Genomic DNA, 27529 nt, shown 5'->3' with positions numbered 1-27529 from the left:
CTATTTAGTGTGTTATAACCTTAAGGCTATCTCTAATTCCAGGCTAGGCATCCATTCACCATATCGACATTATTGATAAATCCCGTTTTCCGGTATTTCCGTACATAGGGTCAGGGGGGTCGGCGAGATTAACCGATATAAAGACCGTGTACACTATGAGCGATTATTTTTGCCAGAAGATAAGAATTTATGAAAGATCTTACTTTCTCACAATGGAAATACTATTCTACGACTTCGGCAACATTGTTTTTTGCAAAAATAATCTGTTTATCTTGAACAATGCAAAAAATTTCACACCTTCGGTATCGAGCCACGGAAGCAACAGTGTAGAATAAAAGATAAAATTTCAAAAATAAAGTAAACTTTGAGGATATTTTTGCTATATCTTAATTACAACAATGTTTAATGATAATCTGCAATACTTTTTTTATTCATTTTCTTTGTTTAAAACTTTAAAAAAGGATAATCTAAACACTACCGCCATGTAGCGTAATGGCCGATACCCCCCTCATCGTGAAAACGGGCGTTTATTAGTGGTTTATACCGGAAAACGGGATTTTATCCATAATGTCGATATCGTGAATTAAGGCCATTACCAGTGCCTACCAGAAACTTTTTGGTTCGATTTAAGCGACATGCTAAATGGATTCATTTATTTAAAAAAGAAATATGATTGGATGTCCAGTTAAGGCCACATGACATTAAATCTACAATCACAATGCGAGTTACTGATAGCGTCAGTGTAATATTATGGTTCCCAAAAACGTGCAGCGCGAAATTTATAAATCGAGATTTGACAGGTGTCCGAACTGAAGTTGAAGAGTATTTTGTGTTTAAAAGCGGAGACCAAATTTGAAAATATAACATTTCAAATAGTCATAAGTTTATGAACATATAGGAGGGAAAAGCGATTTACATTATAATAAACGAGATTTAAGAAACACTTAATTGAAAATTACCCTTTTGATTCTTCCGCCATTCCCGAGCAACGGTTCGCTTGCGCACGCAGGTCGGTGTAATGATAAATTTCTCTTTTCCGGTTCGATCCAGCTCACTTACCCAACGACTGCGAGGAAACTATGTAATTTTCTTGCATTCTCTTCATAACTTGTATAACCAGCTTTGAAAGAAAATGTACTGTTTTATCTAGACAATTGTTGAACTGTCATTCAGAATTTCTTACTCGTACCCTATTTAACTCGTCCCCAGTTTGGCAATTGTCCGGTAACCGGTCCACTAGTCTGACTAGAGTATATACAGGTCTGGTTGCCTAGTCCGAATAATAGGACGTTTCGGTAGATAGGGCCTAAACTGTGCACCTCTGGGTCATATATGTGTTTCGGGACAGCGTGATAACTTTGGACTGCCGGCGCCGCTGTCTCTGTCACATCCAAACTGTTACCGCATATTTCTGTTAGGAATTCACTATGAAATCCGCTGGGAACGTTTTCTTCTTCTTCCGTTAAGGTAACTTGACATGAACAACCAAGATGGTGTCACGAAATTAAGGTTGGTCACATTATTTACTCGTATAGACGATATGCTGCTACAGAGGTCTAAAGATGCATTTTAATCATTTAATACCAATGTAAACAATTGGAAAAATGCATTTAACAGGCTGGTAACATTGCCCGATCGGGCTTACCACATGAAAACTAGTATTCTTTGAAAAAATATTGAAGATATTTATTTCAAACTTGGTCCATTTATTAAGCATAACAAATGATACAAATAAAAATAAAAATAACTTGGTTGCCCTCAGTTTTGGTATAATTATTCCTCCTTTTCAGATTTTTATGACTCATAATCTTTGAAGTCCAAAATATTTTTCCAATGCTAAGTTTAAAACAAAAAAAGGGTTCAATGGCTTTCTAATGCTCTAAATTATTGCGCCAGTACATGAATGTATACATTTTACTGTGCTTTCACTTGCAACATTATAGAGATAAGTTAGTTCTAAAAAAAAAAGTTCATACATCTGCCCTAGAAACAAAGTATTTACCGTAAATATATAGAATATAGGTATTGGCGCACAAGTTTTGAGCAATAGAAAGCCATTGAACCCTTTTCTGTTTTAAACATTGCATTAAAACATAATTATTTTGGACTTCAAAAATTATGCATCATAAAAATCTGAAAAAGGGAAGTAATTCTAATAAAACTGAAGGCAACAAAGTCATTTCTATCTTAGTATGCATCATATGTTATGCTTAATAAATGGACAAAGTTTGACAGAAATATCTTCATAATTTTTCAAGAAATATTAGTGTTTATGCCGTAAGCCCGATCGGGCAGTGTTATCAGCCTGTTTAATTTATAAAAATATAAAATCAAATGTTCTGAAACTCACCATGAAAACTAGTCAATTTTTGTGCACATTTTGCGGAAAAGTTATGTATCCAAACTGAAAATAATTTATATCCTCATATCTTTGAATATGTACTTCAGGTGCTCCACCTATGAACAAAAGAACTTATCCACTGAGATTTATGCTATTTGCTCTGGAATTTCATCAGTAAATTATAAATTTCAATATTTTGTTGCAAATAAATTCAGTAACAATGGGCTATGCAATTCCAAAAATATGTTTATCGTAAAACTCAACCAGTCCTATGAACGGAAAGTGAACCCAAACATAGCTGATTTTGGGTATATTACATTATATGTTTTATGACCCTTGCATGTTCAAATGCAGAAATCCTCATCTAAACTGGCTCTATATTTTTTTGGGAGGCAACAGAAAATCAAGAAAATATACTTTATCAATTAAATTAAACATACATTAATTTAGTATGGCCTAAGATCCACGCTTTCCATGAGATTTCCATGCAATTCAGTAAAGTTTTGACACTGAGGGTTATTCAAACAGTAGCAAACAAATTTGAACTAGGACACAGATTGAAAAGATTGTAAACGTTTTATAAAATTAAAATACAAACAATGTAGAATTACTAAGAAATGAACTGTTAATACTAGAAATCTACACCAACACCTCTATTAGATGAACTGCACTTTATTATTACTCCATATCATACATGTAAACAGACATGATTGTCATATGACGTTGCTAAGCAAATCATGACATCATGACGTCACAATGACGTTACTTTACGTTGTTTCCAAATGAAGAGTACTTGAACAGAGTTATGTAACATGAAATTAACATTCATTATATTTTCTTTTCTTTTCTTCTTCTTGGTTTATGAGAATTTTAAATTGTCAGAAAACGTCTTGAGAAAATAATTGAAATGTAAATTAATGAGAAAAATGAAAATAGTCTATATCTTAAATTCTTCTGAAAAACGCCTTCCATGGAATACTTCCAGCAGACTGTAGCCAGAAGCTCCTCGTTTGGTCATGCAGTCGGCGAGATGATGTTTTCCCGGGCACCACCATATCTCATTAACTTCTCTTCTGGACAGGGATTCACTAATGGCTGCTATGTCGACCCGCAGATGCTTGTCATCAACTAACTTGGTGGAATGCACAGCATCAATGACACTCTTATTGTCCACATAAGCTATTATTGGTATAGTTTTACGTTGAAGCTTCATAATGTCCTCCAGCATTTGTCTGTAGTAATAGCCACTTTCAAGTCCTTCTTGTAAACTTAGCGCTTCAGCAGCAATTGTTGATCGAACAACTCGTTTAATCTTGTTTGTATGCCAATCTAATTGGCAACATCTTCCCTGTGTGTCAGCTAACCATATAACAAAAGCCGCAGTTCTTCCAGTCCCATCATTGATGTTACATAAAGAGGCATCTGGGTGGTTTTCAAAATAATGAAGCTTTTTCTTTTCTCTCACCTTACTTTAATTCAGTTTAGTTTTAGAATGCATTTTGGGGCAAATTATATCCAAATCAATGTAGTCAATAAATGTGTGCAATTTCAGCTTAATGAATCAAACAGTTTTAAAGTTATATTAAATTATATAGCTAATTTTGTCCCCTGTGCACCCAAAAAAGTGTGACATTTTACATGAAGTATAGTTTTCAACTGTGGCTTACTTTTTAAAACCATGCTTTATTGTAACAGCTTTGGCTTTTTTGTGTAACTTAAACTCTGCACATTTAAAAAAATACTTCTTTTCATTACCTACATCTTATTGTTACCAATATTTCACATCTTGTGATGGAACCCCCTTCACAAAAAATAGTGAAAAAAATACTAAATTTAAATGTTGAACACTACAATTTCATAACCCTATTACTTTTCTAAAGTCTTAATGTTTTTCTAAGATCCTTATCCCTTCAGCTGTGAAGACACAGTATGATTTTTTTCTTTAATAAATCAACTTTCTCAGAAACTTGCTGGATGTCTATACACCTAAAAATGTCCCCTGTGCACCTTTTCAGTTGTTAAGTGTCAGATTTCTTATATTCTTTAAATAAAATGGGATTTTACTTTATTTTCCTTGAAAGGGAGTTACAACAGATACAAAAGCAGCATTCAACTTCACATATTACTGACTGTTAAACATTCACAGAGCCAAAAGTGATGTCCCCTGTGCACCCTTTTTTGACATATATCAATTTTCATAGCATTACTGTAATTTGTGGTGGCAGTTCTATATTCTTAACAGTGTGAAAGCAAAATTTAGGCATTACTTGATAATTTAGCATTATATAAGAAACCCTGGACAATTTAAAATTCATTGTTTGCATTTTTTTCTGAAGTTGCCAATTTTCAAGTTTAAAAGTGGATACATCAATTTTATTGCTTCTTAAGCTCTTTAAATTTACCTAAATATCTAATGTTCACTAGTAAATATTGTGTAGTTAAAAGAATTTTACTTACCATGAACATATTCTATGAATAAATATTTTGATACAATTTGTCCCCTGTGCACCCTTTTTAGTAACATTATAAAGTATGTATGAATTTTACTATTCCATTTTATCATGCATGGCATTTTGTCATTTGTCTACTATGAATAAGCATTGCATGTAAACTAAATGATTTCAGTGTATTAGTTATGTATAAAGTCACTTATTTTTTCATTTAAAGCATTACATTCAGTTGAATTTTCATGTTTTGTAGTGAAAATTTTCAATTTTGTAGTTATTTTGTGGAATAAATCAATTTTTTAATAGGATTTGTCTAAAGTTGATCACCATTAGTCTTTTTATGAATAGAAAACTAATAATGGATGAATATTACACTGATCTTCGGTATGTGTCCCCTGTGCATCTGTACAATAACTCAATTTTGAGTTGACAATTCTAGAAATTAGAATTACTGGACATTCTTGAAATTTGGCATGTGGTTTATAAACATGCAAAGTGAGAGAAAAAAATAGGTTTAATAATTATATGTTAGTTATTTTGCATTTAGCAACAATTTTTCTAGGTAAAGTTTTATTTTCATGTCAGATTTGTGCAGAAATTGTGATTTTAAAAACCAGTGTCCACAAACATTTGAGTAAATAAGTTTCAAACCATACACATACACCCATTACTTATCATTTATGTTGAAAAAATTACTGTTATACATAATTCCTTGTCATAAAACACTGCAGCATTTATCACCCATCTTACGGGAAATTCACTGAACTTTCGAATTAAAGGCCGAAATATTTTCTTATTGGCATTTCTCAACACTTTCCGAGAGTTATTTCCTTTAAATTTGAAGTATTTGCTATCATAAAAAATAGGTGACCACCCTAACAAATAAGTTTGAATTTTCAACCCCTATGTCACACTTTTGCTTCATTATTTTGAAAACCACCCATCTGTGAACACCACAATTCTCCAATCACTGACATTGCTGCTAAGTCTTGGGAATGAAAGGAAAGATCTTACATCTTTCAGTCTGTTGACTACTTTTACTGCCCTTAACAAATCACCAACAGTTGCTTGCTTTAATTTGGTACTTAAATCTATAAGTTCAAATGCCATGTCTGGTCTAGTTCCCTGTACAGCTCAGTTATCTGACCAATAATTTGTCTATAGATTGACTGTTCTTCAGCTGTAAGTATATCTTCTTTGTGTTGGAGCCGTTTTGAATCTAAATTTTGACTCTTTATATTTCCTACATACTTAATTGGTCTAGGCAAATTTCTCTGGATTGTTGTATGACTCTGAATCCAATATAATCAAAACTGCTTTCCTCTACTTTACCCACTACAAATCTTTTTCTCAGACTAGTCATTACTTTCTCCAGGTATTCATCTCCAGCATGCAAAAAATCATCAACATGACAACAAACAATACCATTCAACTTTCCATTTGTATGCAAACTGAACATTGCAGGATCCATTTTAGAAATTTGACACCCAAGTCTCAGTAGTTCTTCCTTCACACTCAGATAAAACTGTCTTGCACCATCTTTAAGTCCATATAACCCATGACATAACTTCCAGACAACTCCTTCAGCATTTTCACACTCCTTTGGTGGCCTTATGTATACATCTCTCTTTAATTCCTGACCTTGTAGAAATGCCGATTTAATATCTGTGGTCTTAACAATCCAGTTGTTAATGGAAGTAATACCAAGAAACATTCTCATAGTTCCTTTACCTACTGTTGGACTGTCACTTTGCATTGAGAAATCTTCTTCGAAGCCCCTAACAACATAGACGAGCTTTTGTCTGTTTCATTCTTCGAAGTTATGACCCATCTGGTTGATAAAGTATTTTGTCCACTGTCGTTTACCTCCTCATATGTGTTGAATTGTTTAAATTTCTGTAACTCTGCCATTTTTGCTCTGTGACATTACTATTTACATCCCTGTTCTTCAAAACTAGATTCACGTATCAGTCAATAGTTCCCAGTCAACTTGTTCCAAATTTATACTCTTTTTCTCTTTACTAGTATCTTCTAAAATGTTATACCAGTGTTTGTTCTTCCCTGTTGCCTTTCCTGCCCTTCCAGTAACCTTTGCAGGAATCCATACATCAGTGTCTTGCTTTTTATACTGGATATTATCATTTGGTTTCAGTATCTTTCTATCCTGTATGACCACTTCTGACTGTCTATCTATATCTAGCCCTGTTTGTATGTCATCATCCAATCTTCTTGCTGGTAAATCTTCAGTTACCATTTGATGATCACTTGACCTTGTGTTCTCTATCTCTGGTTGAGTATTAGTCCATTCTGAATGTGTACTCTGTTTTTCACTGACATTGTCACTGCTGTCAAACAAATTGTTCACCTTTTGTAATCTATTAGGAGATACACGCACAAACACTGCTCCATGTCGCACAAACACCACTTTCCAATCTTGGGAAACTACTTTTCCTGGTCCAAGCCAGCGTTCTCGACCCTCTCTTTTGTAAAATACACAGTCACCATGTTCAAATACCTGTTCTGAGGCTCTAACTTTATTTCTGAGTGCTCTTTTTATTCTTTCATCAGCTTCAGACTGTATAAACTCTTCTTGTCGCATGTAGTACTTCAAATGCTTTGCGAACACTTCACTGCTTGTCGATCCTTGTAAAGCTGGCAAATTGTCACTCATGATGTTTTGGAATGTTGGGATTATGACCAAAGACAAGTTGATGGCATACTATAACCATTCCACATTTGCAAAGAATTCCTTGCCATATTTGCCCATGAAAGAAGAGTCTGCAAATTAACTTCCGTATAATCGGCATGAAGCTTGGTCCCATCATATCAGTAATTGCATGCACTCTTTTCACACAAACCATTTGAAATGGACTTTCGGCTGACATGGTACATAACGAATATTCAGAATGGATGTAATTTCCTTTACCTCGTCTGAATTGAATTCCCCTCCATTGTCTGTCACTAAGATCCCATCACTCCAAATTTCCCTACCACTCTTTCATCAAGGTTCTATGATATTACATGGCTTCTTTCTGTCTATAAAATTGACAAAGTGACCTCGACCACATGTCTATGATGTGTAAAATCCACGGCCCATTCCATTGTTTTAGATCCATTGCAACTTTTTCATTTAAACTTGGAGGCCATTAGGCATACTACTACTGGCCTTGAAGGAGTCTTAGCATACACTTTGCACAGTTCACACTTGTTTTCTATCTGTTCAAGATCTTCATTCATAATCATCTTCCGTATTCCAGCATTCCTTCAGAAGTGCTACTAACCTTTCTTCGCAGGATGTGCGAATTGTCTGTGCAGTTTAAGTAGGTTTTGTATCTCTCCTGGGCATTCAAATTTTCTAGTTTTACTGCACACACTTTTTCTACTGGAACTTCCACTGTTTTATCTATTGGAATGCAGTAATGACGTGATGTTGTTAAGGTTAAAGCTACCTCCTGCCCCATAATTGTTGCCGTATCATTTTCTAGATTCATTTTTAGCTCATCTGATTTTTTGAAAAAAAATGATGAGTTATTGTCATCACTTGAGCGGTTGTCGGCGTCGGCGTCGGCGTCGGCGTCGGCGTTGCCTGGTTAAGTTTTATGTTTAGGTCAGCTTTTCTCCTAAACTATCAAAGCTATTGCTTTGAAACTTGGAATACTTGTTCACCATCATAAGCTGACCCTGTATAGCAAGAAACATAACTCCATCTTGCTTTTTGCAAGATTTATGGCCCCTTTTGTACTTAGAAAATGTCAGATTTCTTGGTTAAGTTTTATGTTTAGGTCAACTTTTCTCCCAAACTGTCAAAGCTATTGCTTTGAAACTTGGAATACTTGTTCACCATCATAAGCTGACCCTGTACAGCAAGAAACATAACTCCATCTTGCTTTTTGCAAGATTTATTGCCCCTTTTGGACTTAGAAAATCAGTTTTCTTGGTTAAGTTTTATGTTTAGGTCAGCTTTTATCCTAAACTATCAAAGCTATTGCTTTAAAACTTGCAACACTTGTTCACCATCATAAGTTGACCCTGTACAGCAAGAAACATAACTCCATCCTGCTTTTTGCAAGATTTATGGCCCCTTTTGGACTTAGAAAATATCAGATTTCTTGGTTAAGTTTTATGTTTAGGTCAACTTTTTCTCTTAAACTATCAAAGCTATTGCTTTGAAACTTGCAACACTTGTTCACCATCATAAGCTGACCCTGTACAGCAAGCAGCGTAACTCCATCCTGATTTTTGCAATAATTATTGCCCCTTTGGACTTAGAAAATCATTTCTTGGTTGAATATTATGTTTAAGTCAACTTTTCTCATAAACTGTCAAAGCTATTGCTTTAAAACTTGCAACAGTTTTTCACCATCATAAGTGGACACTGTACATCAAGAAACATAACTCTATCCTGCTTTTTGCAAGAATGATAGCCCTTTTTAGACTTAGAAAATCATGGGTAGGACAATATTTCTATTACACAAAAAAAATCAGATGAGCGTCAGCACCCGCAAGGCGGTGCTCTTGTTATTGCTGCTCCTTCATTGCCGTACGTGATAGTAGTAAAGGAATATCAGACTCTACGACATCAGTTTTTATGGTCACCGCTTTTCCAGCAACAACAGCAGGTATGCTGAACTCACCTTTAGATTTCAGGCATGTACCCCCTCCAAATTTAAACACTCTCTGACCTTCTGATTTCAACACCTTCTCTCTGTCTGTTTTGTCCAAAGAACCAACATAATTGTCCATCCAACTGCTTCCACATACTGTACTGCTACAAGCACTGTCCAAGACTGCACAGTTTTGAGCATCAACACCCAGACGTCTAATCTCGTTTCTATCATATCCAGTAAATAGTACAGCATGGTCTTCCTCAACAGAATGGACACTCTTCATATTTTCCCAGCTATCAGGACATGCAGGCAGCAAATGTCTATAAGAGCCACACGATTTGCATATCAGTGGTCGTCCATCAGGTCCTGTGGGGTTAATTTTCTTTATTAAACTCCCCTCTCTGATTATCCCTCGAATTATGGTTTCCTTGTTTCCCTCGATACCAGCCTCTTCCTCTTCCACCACCGTAATTCCCCCGATAGGCGCCCCGTAATTTCGAATACCCAGCTGCCAGCAGGGCCTCTTCGTTGGCAGCCAGTAATGCTGGTTCTAACTTTATACTACTTGCCTGGTTGTGCAATGATTCGTTTTCATTGTCCTTGAACTTTTTCAGTGACTTTTTGGCTTCCTCGTAAAGAGTCTTCTTGTTCTCATAATTCATACCAGTTAGAACTAATAACCTTTCTTCCTTCGAAATATTAGCCTTCCTGAGAAGCTTAAAGGCCAGTATTTCTGTGGGCAGTGTCATATTCTTCTTTTCTATCTTTCTATACTTAGAGTCAAACATAGCCACAAATTCATTTATAGATTGACCTTCTAGTCTTTTAAAGTCTTCAAAATCCTCAAATTTTTCAAGACTATCCGTGAGATCATCTTTAGCAAGATGCTGATCCAAGAAATGAATTAAAACACTTAATTCATCGTAACCTTTCAGTTCATCCAGTTGAAGCTGATCAAACACTTTCTCTCTAATTTGTGACTCGTCATCCTCAGGAAGTGTTAATGCCACAGCAATACCTTGTTTTTGTTTACTTAGATCTGTTATTTCTCTCCACGCTAAAAGTTCTTGGTTAAATCTTTCATAGTTCTTTCCTTTTCTAAATACTGGGGGGCTTATCCTAGTTGTCATGTTGAACTCCCTGCTTAATTCTCTGATGTTACTCCAAACTTTCACCTCAAAACACTAAAATTCACTCGGTGAAATGCCAATTGTACACCACAATACACAAATTTTTACTCTCTAAAATGCCAGAATTACGCCACACTACGCCGATTTCACCAAGGATCCTTTGGTACGCTCTGCTACCACTTGTTAATACTAGAAATCTACACCAACACCTCTATTAGATGAACTACACTTTATTATTACTCCATATATCATACATGTAAACAGACATGATTATCATATGACGTTGCTAAGCAAATCATGACGTTACAATGACGTTACTTTACGTTGTTTCCAAATGAAGAGTACTTGAACAGAGTTATGTAACATGAAATTAACATTCATTATATTTTCTTTTCTTTTCTTCTTCTTGGTTTATGAGAATTTTAAATTGTCAGAAAACGTCTTGAGAAAATAATTGAAATGTAAATTAATGAGAAAAATGAAAATATGAACACATCACTCAAAACTCTTAATATGTAAGGATGTAAAGTCTCAGAAATAAGGACAAAGTAAACTTACATGTACTTTGAATTTTTTTAATGACCCTCATACTGCAGGCAGGTTTCAACTTTTTAGGGTGTAAAATATAGAAATTTATAATTTACTGATGAAATTCCAGAGCAAATAGCATAAAACTCAGTGGATAAGTTCTTTTGTTCATAGTTGGAGCACATGAGGGACATATTCAAAGATATGGGGATATAAATTATTTTCAGTTTGGATACATAACTTTTCCGCAAAATGTGCACAAAAATTGACTAGTTTTCATGGTGAGTTTCAGAATATTTGATTTTATATTTTTATAAATTAAATGCATTTTTACAATTGTATATGTGTGTTTTAAATGATAAACATGCATCTTTAGACCTCTGTAGCAGCATATCGTCTATAGGAGTAAATAATGTGACCAACCCTAATTTCGTGACGCCATCTTGGTTGTCCATGTCAAGTTACCTTAATATGCAGGACCCACTCTGGAGCATTGTCGCAAATGAAGACTATGTACAAGGTCGTTATGATGAGCGAAGAGTGAAAGATAAATAGTGATAAAAGATGATAAAAACCCTGTATGGCTCTATTTGTGGTGGGCAACAAGCTCTACCTTGAAGGCGTCCAAGGCTTGGGCTGTGGCGACTTGCTCCGGCAGCTGGTTCCACAGACGGATGCTAGCTGGGAAGAAGGAGTGTTGGTATCCTGCTGTCTGGCAGAATGGCAGCATGTATTTCATTGTTCGACCACGGATTGTAAGTGCCAATGGGTAAAGGAACTGTCCACCAGGGATGTCTATAAGGCCACGGATGATCCTGTACATCATCACCAGTCGGTTACTGGTTCTCCTCTGCTGTACAGTGTCCCAGCTTAGACTACCTACCTATCATCTGGCTGGTGCTGCTGGTGGTTTTGTAGTCACCCATCACGAATCTGGCTGCTCTTCGCCGGACTGTGTCCAGCTGCTGGATGTTCCTGCTGGTGCGGCCATCCCATGCGGTTGAGGCGTATTCAATGATGGGTCTGACCAGACTGGTGTAGCATTGGGCATTTGTTTCCCTTGGGCATCTGGATACGTTCCGTTGGAGAAAACTGAGTGTGTTGTTGGCCTTCTTGGTCTTGTTGTTGACGTGTGCGTTCCAGGTCAGGTTGTTGGTGATTGTGACTCCAAGGTATTTGCCGGAAGTTACTTCAGCTAGGTCATGGCCATGGATGGAGTTCAAGGTTCTGGTACATGTACAAAGTATTTGTAATGATTACATCTCACATAATGAATTTATGTTTACATTAAAGCATAAACTTGCCTCAGTGACATTATATGAATGTATATTTTGTGTTTTGTTTCTGCAGTTTAGTGTCATCAGCAGTCTGTTGTTTATTGCAACCGGTGTCAGGATAGGTATCTCCTCCCACCTGTCACATCATATTTTCGAAGATTTATGTCTCTTATTTAAAATTCTGAATTAAATTCAACCCATTAGAAGTTTCTACATGAATATTAATGTTTTATTTATTAAATTCTGACCAGTATATTATGATGACTTTTTTGGATATTTTAATGTCTTCATTTTCCTAACAGTTAAATGCAGATACGGGTAAGGCTTAGAGGGATGACAACTATAAAATGTCAGGTCATAAAATTAGTTATCCCGATAAGCCAAATGAGTAAAGCTAGTATGTACCTAGAATGCACTTTACCAGTATGAACTTCTCGTTCAAATAATAGGACGTTGAGGGACAGCGTGATAACTTCTGACTGTCGCTATAAGATAAGATAAGATAATCTTTATTTAGTGTCGGTTATAACAAACATGACTGCAAACATTAGCTAATACAAGCCAGTATCAACATAAAATGATTATCCTATAACAATACAAACAAACAATCTAAAAGGATATGAAAAGCACATGGTTGAAGCTAAGATACATAAAATTAATGGTAAAAAGTTAGCATTTAAAGACCTGCTCCAGTCCTACCTTTTAACCTTACATTGTCACTGAAAAAGCATGAAAATCCTGACTATGAACTATGAAATAAAGTGTGGCGTATGGCCGTTAACAGTTACCTATTGTAATCATGGGTTGCATACACACAATAGAATTTGAATAGCCGCGGAGCAGGGCTTTAAAGCACATACAGGCTGGAAAATAGTAAAATGCAAAAACTTCTAAAAATTAAACTACTGTATACGATAAGCGCAGATCTATGATAAAAGTTAATGCAAAATTTACATACATGTTAAGAAAATGGGATAAAACCATATTGCATTACTAATCATAATCAGTGGTTATAAGCAAAATAAAATAATTGAGAAGCTAAAACTTAAACACAAGTTAGTGGTTTCTAATAGAGATATAGTTCACATATAGGTCAAAAGGTACCTGAGTCCAAACACATTTGATTTCCCTATGCAACAATTATTGTTTAAAAGTAATATGACATCCACTGTGTTACACACAGAGATATATCATAAATCGAGGGCTTTTAATGCATGCTAGCCACATTTCATGAAGGGCCAGGTCAGGACATATTGATAAAATAATGGCTTAAATTGAGTATTCCTCAGCAAACCTCTGGCTGATATTCAGGAAAACTTCATTGGAAGCTTCACTCCAAGGAGTCGATGTGCATGATTATCTTGTGCATGCTTTTTCTCAACCTAACACAAATGGTAAACCTACCTAAAATTTACTAAATTATTTCATTCCCTTTGCCCAAATTATGATCAATTTATCCCCCCAAATCACATGCCTAGGCCTCTTTTTATCTTAGTGAAAAAGCCATGAGAGGTTTCTGAAATTACACATAGTTTTTTTATACCAATTTAATATGCTTTATAATTATTTATGCATAGAAATATATAAGATAGTACCAGTATTTTTCCTGTTTTGTCTATTCTTGTTTGCAGAATTGTTTGAACAACACATTATACATGTGCTGCTATGGTATTGTCTTGTTTTGATATAATATAATATATATTATATTTGCTATCACTTGACACAGAGAATATATTGACAGGAAATTTTGTGGCGTTGAACAGGTTGTTATGTTTTTAGCTCACCAGAGCCAAAGGCCAGAAATAAACCAGAAGGCCTAGATCTTAGATATTTGACATGTAGCATTGCCTAGTGGACCTCTACAAAAGTTGTTCAAATCTTGACCCAGCCCCAGGGGTTACTTGATTGTACATAGGGAAATCTTCATAAATTTGCTAAAAATAAACCTGAAGGCCTAGATCTTAGATATTTGATATGTAACATTTCCTAGTAGACTTCTACAAACTTTGTTCAAATCATGACCCCCGGGGTAAAATTGGCCCTGCCCCAGGGGTTACTTGATTATACATCGGAAAATCTTTCAAAAAATTTCTAAAAATCATCAGTTTGACATTTGAAACATGTAGCTCATATTACTCTGGTGAGCGATCCAGAGTCATCGTGACCCTCTTGTAAATGCATTTTTATTCAAATTTCAGTTTCAGCATTGCCTTTCAGTACTGCTATTATGTCAATATGTATAATTTTCAGGTTACAGGTTATGGCATGGTGTTCACTGCAAGGAAAGATGACACTGCTGACAAAAGAGCTTTCTCTTATTTTGTACATCATTATTTCAGTTGAAGGTTAGCCCATAAACTTGGTTGCAAGGGCATTCATAGAAGTGTTGTGCAATAAAATTTTCTTATAGGCTAAATTACATTTCTGATTTGCTGATATAGTGCTCAACTTGTTCACAGAAAAAAAGAATAAAATAACTTAAAGGAGCTATTCTGTTTAAGTGGCCGGTGAATTTTTTTTCAAACTTGAGCAAGATAGTGGAAATATTCTACCCATTTATTCAGTCAGAGCAGCTTCAGAGAGATAGTATAGATTAATTTTGTTAATATTTCGTTCAGAGCCCTTCATACATTGAAAATATGAGGCATTACGCCTTTTTATCAATGTAATGTTTTTGTGAATGTCAAAAGTTTCCAGTGCAATTTTTACTGTTACAGCATGAACATAATACTAGCATGACAGTGGCCCAATGATAAATCCCAAATCTTATCTTGGCCTTCAGCCTGCAGCATTACGCCAATACATCCAGATAACATTAGATCTATCACAGCATTCACAGGGCCTTTATAATGAAAACACACATTTGTTAATATTATACAAATGTATTATAGGACAAAATTATGTGAATGAGAAATGTAAGATAAGTCTATCGGAGATTTTATTGGCACTTGTATAAATACATATTGCAATTGTTTCATGGGTTTTAAGTTGTTATAAATTCCATTGTTTCATAATTTCATTCTAGATGGAAAAGCATCAAGGCTCAGTGCATCTTGACTTTTCATACCTCATTCTCTTGAATAATATGTACCTTATTTAAATACTAAAATCATTCATTGTGTAAATAATTATATTTAGGTGTAAAAAAGTGAAATTTTCTAAAAGTTTATTAACTTTTGGTAGTTACTTTCAGACAGTGCACAATGTTTGTAAATCGGCATACAACCTTTATGCATACTGTTAGTTGATTGTTTCTTTTTGAAATTTTTATGCAACATTGTTATATTTCTTTATGTAGATTTTAACTGCTGTGGTATACATGTAATAAAGCAGGTTCTTCCCAGGTCAGTAGTATAGTGTAGCAAGCTTCTCCACAGGACAATATTATAGTGCAGCAAGGTTCTTCCAGGGCCAATAGTATGGAGTAGTAGGCTTCCCAGGGCCAGTAATATGGAATAACAGAGTTATCCTCAGACCAGTATTGCATAGCTCACTTTAAGGAGATAAGGTGCCTTAAACTGCCCACTGTCTCCAAATATTTATACTCAAATGTTTAAATTGCTACTATTTCACCACTTCAGTGAAGCTGTCTTCTTCCCTAATAAACTCATACAAGGGTGTTACATTTTGCGAAAATGTAGGGAAAAAATTAAATCTTAATTTTTCAAAGCTGGATATAGCTATAATTCAGACTTCTTGTTAATGTATTTTAACAACTGTTTTCCAAAATGCTAAAACACATAGGACATAACTAAAAATAGTTAATTTTAGGTAAATGGAATGTAAACAATTTATTAGCAGGAGTGGGTGTTTGTATTGGGGTACACAGTATGTAACCAATGAGGCTTATTATCAGAGTATTTAGATGCATGCATTGCTTTTCAGTGCTCCAGAATATAAGAGCAGCCATTTTAAATCATTGCAACCTATGGCAGCTTACGTTAATCAATGACAGAATCATTTAAATAAATGCCGTAAAATTTCTGGGGAGAACCTTGTATAGTACAAATAGAAATAGAATGAATAAACATTATCTGATCATTGTTTGAAGATTGCAAGTCTATGGTGATAATAATGTATTTTGTAGTTAATTAGAATGCCATCATGAATTCATGTATATTGATAATGTTTGTTTTGCATTTTACATGTTTTGCCTTGATACTCAAGAATGCTCAATGAAACTATGTTTGCCACTCAGTTAAATCTTTTAACAGCAAAGTAAAAGTGTATAAAGTGTGTCAAGAAAGTGCAAGTTTTCAAATTAAGGTAAAAATTAATCAAGTTTTCCTCTGTTACAGTGGGCTAGCTGTTCACAACTAGGAAGCTAGTTTTGACAGTTAAGTGGTGCTTGAACTATTGTGTTGAGGCTGACAGAACATAGTTTCTTCAAGATGAGCACGACAATGTTCCGCTGTGATCACTGTAACACTACAATGACGGGTTCGGAGAATTACCAGCAACATATCGAAGGCAAAAAGCACTTGAAGAAACTGAAAGCTCTTAGTATGGGATCAAGTTCTGTTACACAGGCTTCTACAGAGACTGGCAATGGTCAGAGTGCACAAGGCAAGTGATAGTGAGCCCAGGCAAATACATACCTTTTTCTTTTAAGCTCTACTGAACCAAACTACTGCAGGAGCTTAAAGCTCCCAGTATGAATGAATAGTGAAATCAAATTAGATTTCGCGAAATCAGATACAATAAGCAAAATCAAATCATAAAATTTAAAGAAATGAATATTTTTTTAAATCCTTTGAAGCTTTTATGAAGAATATAATTCTATGTTAGTTTGCCATGTTTTCAAGAAAAAATGTTTATATTTAGTATAGTTGAACTTTGAAAGAAAATCTTATACAGGTGTTGATTTGGCAGGATTCTATATGCACAGAAAACTCTAGTAACTTACGTGAAACCAGAAACAATAATGAAAATCCACTTTTTAAATACTTAGATAATAAAGGGTTTATGCCCTTTTCTCATTATTCCGAGCCCCTTAACCGGTATTTCAGTAACAGATTTAAGTTTTATAAGAGTTTTTGCAATAGTTTGTTACTCCAACATCTAAACTTAAAAAAATCCCCAAGAAGAAAAATTCTAAGGATTGATGTCAATGAATAATCCAGGCTTTCACATGATTACCTTCACCATCTGAAACCACCAAATGCTTTCTCGTTGGACAGAGACTTGTGATCATTTGTACTAGCTCTCAAAAACTAAGGCTTTTTTGATGAAGTATATTTAGAAATTAAAAACAGATATGTAATTGTGTTTGGCTTTGCAGACAAAAAAGTGTACAATAAGTGTACTGTGTACTATAAGAATGTTATATATTACCCCAGTGATTTTAGATAAGCAAGTTTTGTGCCAAAATTTTCTGTTATGTATATTTCTATTTTAATGTGTGTAATACTACTTTCTTTTTATTCTTGTTTAACCATGTTAACTGTCATATGATTTGCCATAACATGTATAAAATTTAGAAATGGGAAATAGCTGCAAGTGCAAATTTTCCAAAGACTCAGATCAATGGGAAGGTTTGGAATTAAGAGAAAGAGGCATAATTACCAAATTGCATAAAAAGTCATAAAATATAACTGTGGTGTTGCTCTAAGTAATGGGTCTTTTTGTTCCTTAGATAAACCTCTTTACAGAATATACAAAAGCTGCAAAATGTCATAAAATGAAGTTTAAATGTGACTGGCCACCTTCAAACCTCTTTTCTTACTGTCCAGCAAGCCAATTGCTACATTTTTTTCTGAGAGCAAGTAAACTTGCTGTTTATTCAGGTCAAGTTAAAGTAATACATGTATATAATACAATAACATGCAGTTGTTCATGGCCTACTAGTTTTGAGTACAGCACTATGTATCACATGTTTGGACATTTGATCCTGATGCAAAGAATTTTTCTCCCTTACTGTTTGTTAGATAGAAATAATATATGAGCCGCACCATGAGAAAACCAACTTATTTGTGACCAGCATGGGTCCAGACCAGTCTGCACATCCGCACAGTCTGGTCAGGATCCATGCTGTTCGCTTTCAAAGCCTATTGCAATGAGAGAAATTGTTAGCAAACAGCATTGATCTGACCAGACTGCGCGGATGCGCAGGCTTTTCTGGATTCATGCTTGTCGCAAATGCACTATGTTGGTTTTCTCATGGCACGGCTCTTATGAAGTCATTTGTATGCTGCTTCCTTATCATATTTCATATGTCTTTAAATTCTGGACTTTCAGAATTAGTCACAGTCAAAGGTTATGGAGGTCAGTTTGTAAAACCTTCATCAGACACAGGTAACCAAGGAAACAAGGTTGATCTACCACCACCACCAAAAAATGTAAATGCAGCCCAAATTCTTGGAACAAGTAAGTCATCAAATGAGATTTTATGGAAATAATTTTTCAGTATACTTTTGTATTTTGGATGGACATTAAATGTAAGGCATCCATAGAATCAGTTTGATATAATATGTGTATCTTCTTTGAGGTCGGGTTAATATAAAACATATATCTTTCATAGAGCCAGATTATAAATACATGTATAAAATTGATACATATCTTCCTTTGAATCAATTTCCATAGAGTCATAGAGGATATTACACAAGTGTCTTTTAATATTGAATTATTAAACAAGTTCAATAAAATAATGAAATGTGAGGTTCTACCGAGCTTTTTATTAATATTATTCAATGAGTTTAATAACTTCAGTGTGGAAAGTCACAAAAGTTACAGTCTTTTTATCACATGTTAGCTTTGCCTGCCTAAACATAAAAAAATCTACTTTCTTTAAAGTGGCATTATGCGCATCTAATACTGCATATAGTGTGTTTTGGGCGAGTGTTCTATAAAAGCAATTTTCGGTTGCTGTGCATTTAGATGTGTTAAATTAACGATAATGCTGCATTAGTATTTGAAGTTGATGCTTCAAAAATAAAGAAATCGAATGGATAAAATAATAGATTTTTTTTCAATCTTCTGCACAATGATCTCCCTTACCTGAAAATGAAAATTTCTGAAGTAGAAGGGAAGCAACTCCTGCTTGCAGTTTGACGTTTTTTAAAAAGACTGCCCCAGTCAAAATAAGAAAAGTCATATTTGGAAACTTATTATTTTGTACTGGTAACAGGAAGAGTTTGGTATGTTGGGTTAAAAGCTATAATTTCCTCCATCCTTTTTACACGCACATCTATTTAAGCTTGATTTTTACTTGAAAAATGCATATAATTCCACTTTAACAATTATAAACAAGTCAGTTTGACCGACGTCTCTATACTTTAAAGACGTTGATGCCAAAGCTTTACTACACTAGTGTATTATCAAATCAAATGTATGTAATGGCTTAAATTCACACCCACAATGTCAAACATGTGATAAATTCTGTTACAAAATGTTTATCTTCTATAGAGTCAAACTGATAAAAAATGAATACAATCTTCCATAGTATAAGATTGATATTAAATGTATATCTTTCTAAGAATCATATTTTTATAAAATTTTGATCTTGGTGGAATCTGATTTAACATATGCATCTTCCATAGATTAATTTGATATAAAATGTATATACCTTCTATTGTAATGTTGAACATAAGATTTTCTGAAATGACGTATGTTTGTACATTAAGTTTTGTAGACAAAAGACAAGGTGAATTAAATGTAATTTATCTGCGTTATAAAACGGTTTTGCAACGGATGTAAATGTTTTCATCATTGACTTAATGCAGATAATGCTGACCCAGTAATGAATGCTGTGAAGGCAAATCTTCTAGGTAAACTACCTTTGAAACGTCAGGCGTATGATGGTAAATGTGAAGTTTGTGATGTAGAATACACATCAGCGTCACATGAGGAACAACACTTGTCAGGAAAGAAACATAAAAAGAAAGTACAGGCAAAAGAAGGTTAGATTCTTTTATGTGTCCAATTCTGCAATTCTTCTATTTTTAGCTCACCTGAATTTTGCTCAGGGTGATATATAGTATAGTATAATAGGTGGATAGTCTGGCTTCCAATCGTCGTCGTGCATCCTTCATCAACATTTTTACTTAAACATCTCCTCTGAAACTACTGGTCAGAATTACACCAAATTTGGTCAGTAGCATCATGGCATGGACCACTATCAAGTTTGTTCAAATGGTTCATCTTAGCTCCTTTTCGGGGTTGCCAGAGCTAGAAATAGAAAAAAACTTTTTAATAAAAGTCATGAACCATTTGATGAATTTTCATCAAATGCATGGATCCGTAAACCGATCAATAAACTCCTCCCCTTAGTTACTGTTGCTGCTTCCCACAAGCTTCTTTCAATACAGTCGAACTTCGATGGCTCGAACTCGAGGGTCCCGTGGAAATTAGTTCTAGTTTTCCGTTGTTCGAGCCATCCAAATGGCGGCCATTATGAATTTGGGAATTCGAGGGCATGGTGTGTTACAAACCTTACATCGTAATATATTGTCATATTGTACCTAAATGTGTGTATGATACGATGAAAAATAAAGAACGAACACTGAAATATGATTTATTATTTATTTTCAAACATGACATAGATACAAAAAAAACACAGATAAAACACTAATTATAAGAATTTGGTGAAGACAGCATCAAACAGAAAGACATGAATAGCAAACCTTTATGAATCATAGTCCAGTACAAATATTATCAAATATATTGCTTTCCAGTAGCCGACTTAACTATCCCCCCGTTTCCGGGTCCTTTACTAAGTTGTTCAGCCATGCTAAAGCAGTATGAACATGTGGAAGTTGACATCGGATCTCCCGTTTTAATGCAGAAAAAATAAAGACAGACATTACTCAATTATTTTAAATAATTTTATTCGTATAAATCAAAGCCCATTAAAGCATTGCAGTGAACGAAAGTCACTTTGTTTAATTTGTTTGTCGTATACCGACGCTAATTACATAAGCGTGTGAAAATTACGCACGTGCCGGTTAAAGGGGAAGCTTGGCGAATGTCAGGCAGATGTGTGAAAAATTTTGTAAACACCAGCCATTCCGGCGACAAATTGTCTGTTCGACTGAATAGGTGTAATTATCACTGTAATTAAGCCGAGGGGACCACCAAATGTGTTCGAGAGTTTTAATTTTCGAAGTTCGAGCGATCCGAGGTAGAACTATATAGAATAAAGAAGGAATAAATTCGGGACCGGGCGAAGAGTTCGAGCGATCCCGGGTGTTCGAAAGATCCGAGTTCGAGCCATTGAAGTTCAGCTGTATTTGTTTTTGGGGTCAATTTGTTAAAGGTCAAGGTCACAGGGGCCTGAACAATGATAACCGTTTCCGATCAATAACTTGAGAACCTCTTGACCCAGAATGTTGAAACTTCATAGGACATGCAGAGTAGATGACCCCTATTAATTTTGGGGTCACTTGATCAAAGGTCAAGGTCACAGGAGCCTGAACATGGAAAACAATTTCCGATCAATAACCACAGAACCACTTGACCCAGAATGTTGAAACTTCATAGGATGATTGAACATGCAGAGTAGATAACCCCTACTGATTTTTGGGTCAGTCTATTAAAGGTCAAGGTCACAGGGGCCTGGTCATGTAAAATGATTTCCGGAAAATAACTTGAGAACCACTTGACCTAGAATGTTAAAACTTAATAGGATGATTGAACATGCAGAGTAGATAACCCCTATTAATTTTGAGGTCACTTGATCAAAGGTCAAGGTCACAGGAGCCTGAACAGTTGACTTAAGAACCACTAGGCCAAGAGTGTTGAAACTTAGCGGGATGACTGGACATGCAAAGTAGATGATCCTTATTGCAGCCAACCATCAGTGTCTCTTTGACTTTCGCTCCTGACCCCTATTGGCTTCTTGCCTATAGAACTTTGCATTGGGGGAGACATGCGCTTTTGTACAAAAGCAATTTCTAGTTTTTTTTATTATATTTTGCTGTCACGCATTTAGTTCTATAGTGCTATAAAGTTGGGCATTGTGCTCACTGCTACAAGTAGACACCATCGTTTATATGACTGAAAAATTGTTGAAAAAGACGTTAAACCAAACACACACACTCACACACCAAACCTAGTTAGAAGCAAAATCAGATGATTTAAGATTTTCTTCAGGTGAGCGGCTTATGCCCATTTGGGCCTCTTGTTCTGAAAACTCTCATCTTTATCAGATATCTTTAAAGCTTTGCTGGTAAAGATAAAGGAAGCTTGAATCGGAGTCAGTTGGCTAGACAACTTGGTCATGGATGTTGCCCTATTCTTAATACTTGTGTACTGATGACAGTTTTTCAATAAAGGAAATCTCATCAGAACAATTAGCTTTGGCCAAAAGTCAAGTCTCACTAGGTATATGATTGACACCCTTGTGGGAGACATATTGATTTACTCCTATCTGTGTGTCTGTATGTGTGTGTGTGTGTGGTTGCCAATAAGTCCTTAACCTAGTTCGATAACTAGCCAAATCGGCCCAGGCACTTCAGAATTATGGCCCTTGAAACTTGTTTTTGATAATCAAAGCACTCAAAGTCTCATAAGGCAGTTGAGGTCTTGGTGCATGGTTGACTCCTATACAACTATTCAGATGATTAGGCAGTTGTGGGAGACATGCGATTTTCTCAAAAGCAGCTCTAGTTAGTTCTGCTGTTCTTCCTTTCATTGCATTTGAATAAGTTTATCATTCTTGTAGCTATATCAGTACTTTATACATTGTATCTTCCAGTATGTCTGGGCCTCAGGCTTATATATGAACCTACATGCAGTTGATAATGAATTTAATGAATGTTGGAAAAAAAGCTAAAAAAAATACAACCAATTAAAAAATCTATGAACACTGCATGTGATAGGTAAAGGCCTAAAGTGGAAACCTTGTGAGGATTTAGAAAAAACTTGAAATAACAACACATGTTCATATTATATACAGGTAAATTTGTATTAAGTTGCCACTTGTTCTTAAGCACCCTGTCAACTAACTTCCCAAATTGATCTTTCGTTCTGCTTCATGCAATTTTAACTTGTCTTAAGCCGCCATCTGCCTTAAGCAGTCAAATTGAGTTATCAGTTTTGAATATTTCAGTAACAGGAGCGAATGCAGCCACATTATTCTGTGGATTCTGCAATCTGCATGTCAACTCAGTAGAGCAGATGGATCAACATAGAAGTGGTATCAATCTTTCTCATCTCTCAACATATTTTTCATGAAAACTTATGTTACATAGCAAAATCTAAGGAGATATAGAAGATATTTGGATGTTTTTATTCTGTTTTCAATGATTGAAATGTGTTTTCTCTGATGAACACCAGATGCAGTATTTTCACTTTGGTTGAAATGTAAAATCTGGCATTCAGGAGTGTAAGTTGGTTTTCTCAGGTTTTAGGGGAATGGAGTAGCTGGCAATAAAATTCAAATTTGAATGTAACAGCACTGACACATGTGACTAAGAAAGTCCTGGTTAAAGTTTACATGCAAGTTACTATCTCCAAAACTAATTCAAAATTCAGAAACTGGATTGAATCTCTATACATTTTTTAACATTTGAGTAATATTCCTGCTTTTGGGACAACAATTCGGATAGTCGAGAATTGGCTGTCTTATAGACAGCTCTTTTTTTTTTTACGTCTTCACACTAACATACCTTATATTGTTTCTTAGATTCCCTCCTATTCCCCCTAACACCTCCCTCATTTCACACCCTCCACCTTCCATCCAAACCCCTCCTCCCACTCTACCTTACTGCCAACACAAAAATCTTTTTATAGGCCTTACACCTGCTTAGATATTACAAAAATAGCATTTTGATAAACATTAGAGGATTGGCATGCACAATGCCTTCCAACAGCTCTTGTTACGCATATGAGCTTATATATTTCTTGTAAGAAATTGTATACATCTATGTACTATAGAAGTATTGTTTCATTGAAATTTTCTGATTATCTATAATTCATTTTCCACAATGGTGGTTTGTTGCTCAGTTACCAATGAAATTATGTTTGGTAATCACACTGTTTGGAACAGAGAAGTATCAGTTAGGTCATTGTTCTAGATTATATAGTAATGAACTACTGAAAAGCCTGAAATAAATGTTTACAATATTATTGAGAAAGTTTTCAATATATAAATTTATTGGTAACTTTTTACAGGGACTGCACACAAGAAAAAAGTTGAAAATGCTAAAAAAGCACAACAAGAGACACAACCACCACATTCCGCTGCAAAGAAGAAATTTGTACCAAGCAGTGGGACAGAATTCTCAGATCAGATGTTGATGCCTCCCCTACCCCCTGCTGCACTACTGGATCTGAAACCACTTACATATGATAAATGAACATATTGTATCATTTAATTGGTAATCTTTTTAAGAAGTGGGCAATTAACTTGATGTCACCAGTCCTCGGCCTTGGTGGCATCAGTTTATGGGAATTGTACAATAAATGAACAGTTTGTGTAGCATATATTGGAGTTTAAAGTTCCTGGTGAAATTTTGTAAACAGTATTCTTAAAAGATCAGAAGATCAAAAGCAGAATATTACAAAATAACAGATTATTTGACGTAGATGTTTTCCATTTCTTTAAGGTAAATATTACCAGAACTTTTTGAGTACCAAAAAAAGTTTTTAAGTTAAGAATGGATTGAAACTTCACACACTTGTCCACTGTCATAATTTGATATGCAATATACAGGTTCCATAACCCTGTTTTGCAATTTTAAAAAATTATGCCCCTTTTTCATTCAGTTGACAAAGCTGTTGAATAGTCGAGCGTTACTGTCCTCCAACAGCTCTTGTTATTAAGAAGATTGTATATGTATTTAATGCTATATTATCATAAATAACTGTGGTGTCCTACAGAATTGTGAAATATTTCAGAACTAAATATCAGTGGTCTTCATTTCAATATGTTGAACTTGTAAAAACTCTGCTTTTCGCAAGAAGAAAATGAAGTGTTCAACATAATTGCTGCAAAAAGCATTGGAAATATTCTTTGTTTTGATACATGAGAAATACCAAAGCTGCAATTTTGTTGACAGGTTGAACTTTTGTATAAATGTTTTTTTTTCTCATCCATTTTTAAAGAGCAGGTAGACTTTTTCACATTGAACTAAGAATTTGTCATTTTCTGCAAATAAACTAGATGTCAGAGCTGTAGTAAGAGGCTTAATTTGACCAAGGCAATTGAGAAGGGATTTTGTTTTGTGTTTTTTGAGTGCTTTAAATACTGAAGGCATAAGTTTTGGTGATTTGCAGCAGCAGGAGTAAACATGGATTGGGGTCTTGATGCTGTGAGGGTGGGGAGATTTTCAGAGAAAAATTCAGAGTATGACATAAAGTAACACATAAATTGTTCTTGAAAACAAGACAATGCAAGTGATATGGTGAACAAAAATCTATAAAATAGGCAAAAATACCTATGTAAGAGTACACCGTTGCACATTTTCGTGAAGGTGTCCACTGGTTTTTGTGTTTGAAATATTTATATTGTGGATTGACTTTTTAAGAATCTAATGTTAAAGGATACATTATTTTGCTAAACCTATTATCATTGTTGCTTGGTTTTATTTGTGTTTTATTAATTCTTTAAGTATTCTTTGTTTGTTATGCTTATAGATCAATAATACCAAATTGTTTAAAGCACTTGTTTAGCTAACCAGAGCAAAAAATACTTGGGGTCAGTTTTTGTGATAGTCCTTTGTTGTTTTGTGTCTGTACATCTATACATTGTTCATATTTTTCTTCATCTCCTCTAAAGCCATTTGGCAGAAGTTGATGAAACTTTTCATGGTTCTCTTCCAAATTGATTAAAAGTAATACATTCCAGAACTCTTATTCTGTCAACACAATGGAAATGTTGTTTTTTTTAAATCTTTTTGTCAGTTAGTGTTAGCTGGATTTTAAAATATTTTTCTGAAATGTTACACTGGCAGGTAACACTTTATCAAGAACAGTAAAATTATTTCAGTTTGTACAAAAAAAAAACATTGCTGCTTAGGGCATAGTAATTTTTCCATATTTGGACATTGTAGGAAATTTAAAAATCTTGTATGAAAGTGCTAGCCTGACTTCGTAATAAATTCACAGAGACGTTTTTTGGTGGCTTGCTTCCAAGATTGTACAAATTATTCTGGTATGTCACAAACATGGCAGCAAGAGGGTTTGGTATTTGCTAGAAACTGTAAAAATCTTCTTGTCAGAAACTGCTTTTATACTTTTAAGATTATTTCACACTAATGTTTCTTGGGTGGGGGGATGTTTACAATGGTTGTTGAAGTTATTCCAGTTTGTTTAAAAAATGTGTTCATCAGATTGAAAATAGAAGAATCTTCAAACAACATTCTTCAAATTTTTCATTAGATGACACTGTGCCAAGATTGTTGAGCAGATTCCAGTTTGTAGAAAAAAATATCTTAAAAAGCAGTCTCCTCCAAAACCTCTTGCTGTACTTTGAAATGAGTCTTTGGGGATTGTCTACTATAAATGTTGAAGCCTTCTTAATATGTCAAAAACATGACTGCTGGTATTGGGGCTAGTTGCTTTACTGAGAGTCTTCTCTGAATCTGCCGGCCAGTACTTAAAACAGTTTGGCAGAAATGCTTCTTAGATAACTACCAAAATTGTTAGCTGTTTGAGCTGTGAAGCCTGGGTGAGTGATCTTGGGGCCATTATGACCCTCTTGTTTAGATTTTTTGGTGGAACTTATTTATATACCAAATAACTGCCACCCATCTGTCATACAATTTTATTCAAATCATTTATGATAGCATTATTTAAAAAGTTAAAGACAATAGTATTATAGACAGTTATTTCTGTTGTTACGTACATCTTAAAGACTACTAATTTCATTTTTAAATTAAAGACTTTCAGTTTATATTTGTAACTGAATTAAGACCATCTGTACATTTTTTTCCAAACATTGTCTTCATTTAGAGGATTTTATACTGTAGCTGCAAAAAGTCCTTATGAAGTTGTTATTACAGTAAGTTGTTACACGTTTATATGAAGAACATGAAATTACCTTTAATGACATCAGTAACATATACTGCATTTCTAGAACATATGATTTGATATTTTTTTATAAACAGAAAAACAGTTGAAAATGAAATTTGATTGTTTTATATTTATTTAATTTACATATGAGCATTAAAAATATGTATAAATTGAAAATAAAAAGTTCGAATGTGTATTAATTGCTTGAAAGAACTTGATGAAATTAACATTACATGATAAAAGTGTT

At 34.6% G+C, this 27529-nt stretch overlaps 2 protein-coding genes across 4 annotated transcripts in view; one reads left to right on the top strand and one right to left on the bottom strand.

Moving 5' to 3' along the window:
- The window catches only part of LOC128549335 (uncharacterized), a 31980-nt gene extending 30880 nt beyond the window's left edge, over window positions 1-1100 (bottom strand). Inside the window, exon 1 of the mRNA XM_053525935.1 lies at window positions 960-1100. Within this exon, the coding sequence (XP_053381910.1) occupies window positions 960-979 (20 nt within the window). The 5' untranslated portion in view covers window positions 980-1100. The remainder of the gene's footprint in view (window positions 1-959) is intronic.
- LOC123541572 (zinc finger protein 385B-like) lies at window positions 1011-27529 on the top strand. Of its 3 annotated transcripts, none has more exons than XM_045327135.2 (7): window positions 1019-1081; window positions 14581-14675; window positions 16629-16896; window positions 18568-18696; window positions 20052-20228; window positions 23378-23464; window positions 24442-27529. In XM_045327135.2, the coding sequence occupies exons 3-7, from the start codon at window positions 16722-16724 to the stop codon at window positions 24624-24626; spliced, it is 753 nt and encodes a 250-aa protein (XP_045183070.2). In that variant the 5' UTR covers window positions 1019-1081; window positions 14581-14675; window positions 16629-16721; the 3' UTR covers window positions 24627-27529. The 3 variants fall into 3 exon arrangements, with proteins under 3 accessions (XP_045183071.2, XP_045183070.2, XP_053383014.1); XM_053527039.1 differs by having other exon boundaries at window positions 1050-1081; window positions 14581-14652; XM_045327136.2 differs by lacking the exon at window positions 14581-14675 and having other exon boundaries at window positions 1011-1081.

Source organism: Mercenaria mercenaria, chromosome 16 (genome assembly GCF_021730395.1).
Source record: "Mercenaria mercenaria strain notata chromosome 16, MADL_Memer_1, whole genome shotgun sequence".
NCBI lineage: Eukaryota > Metazoa > Mollusca > Bivalvia > Venerida > Veneridae > Mercenaria > Mercenaria mercenaria.
This window is presented reverse-complemented; position numbering and strand designations above follow the sequence as displayed.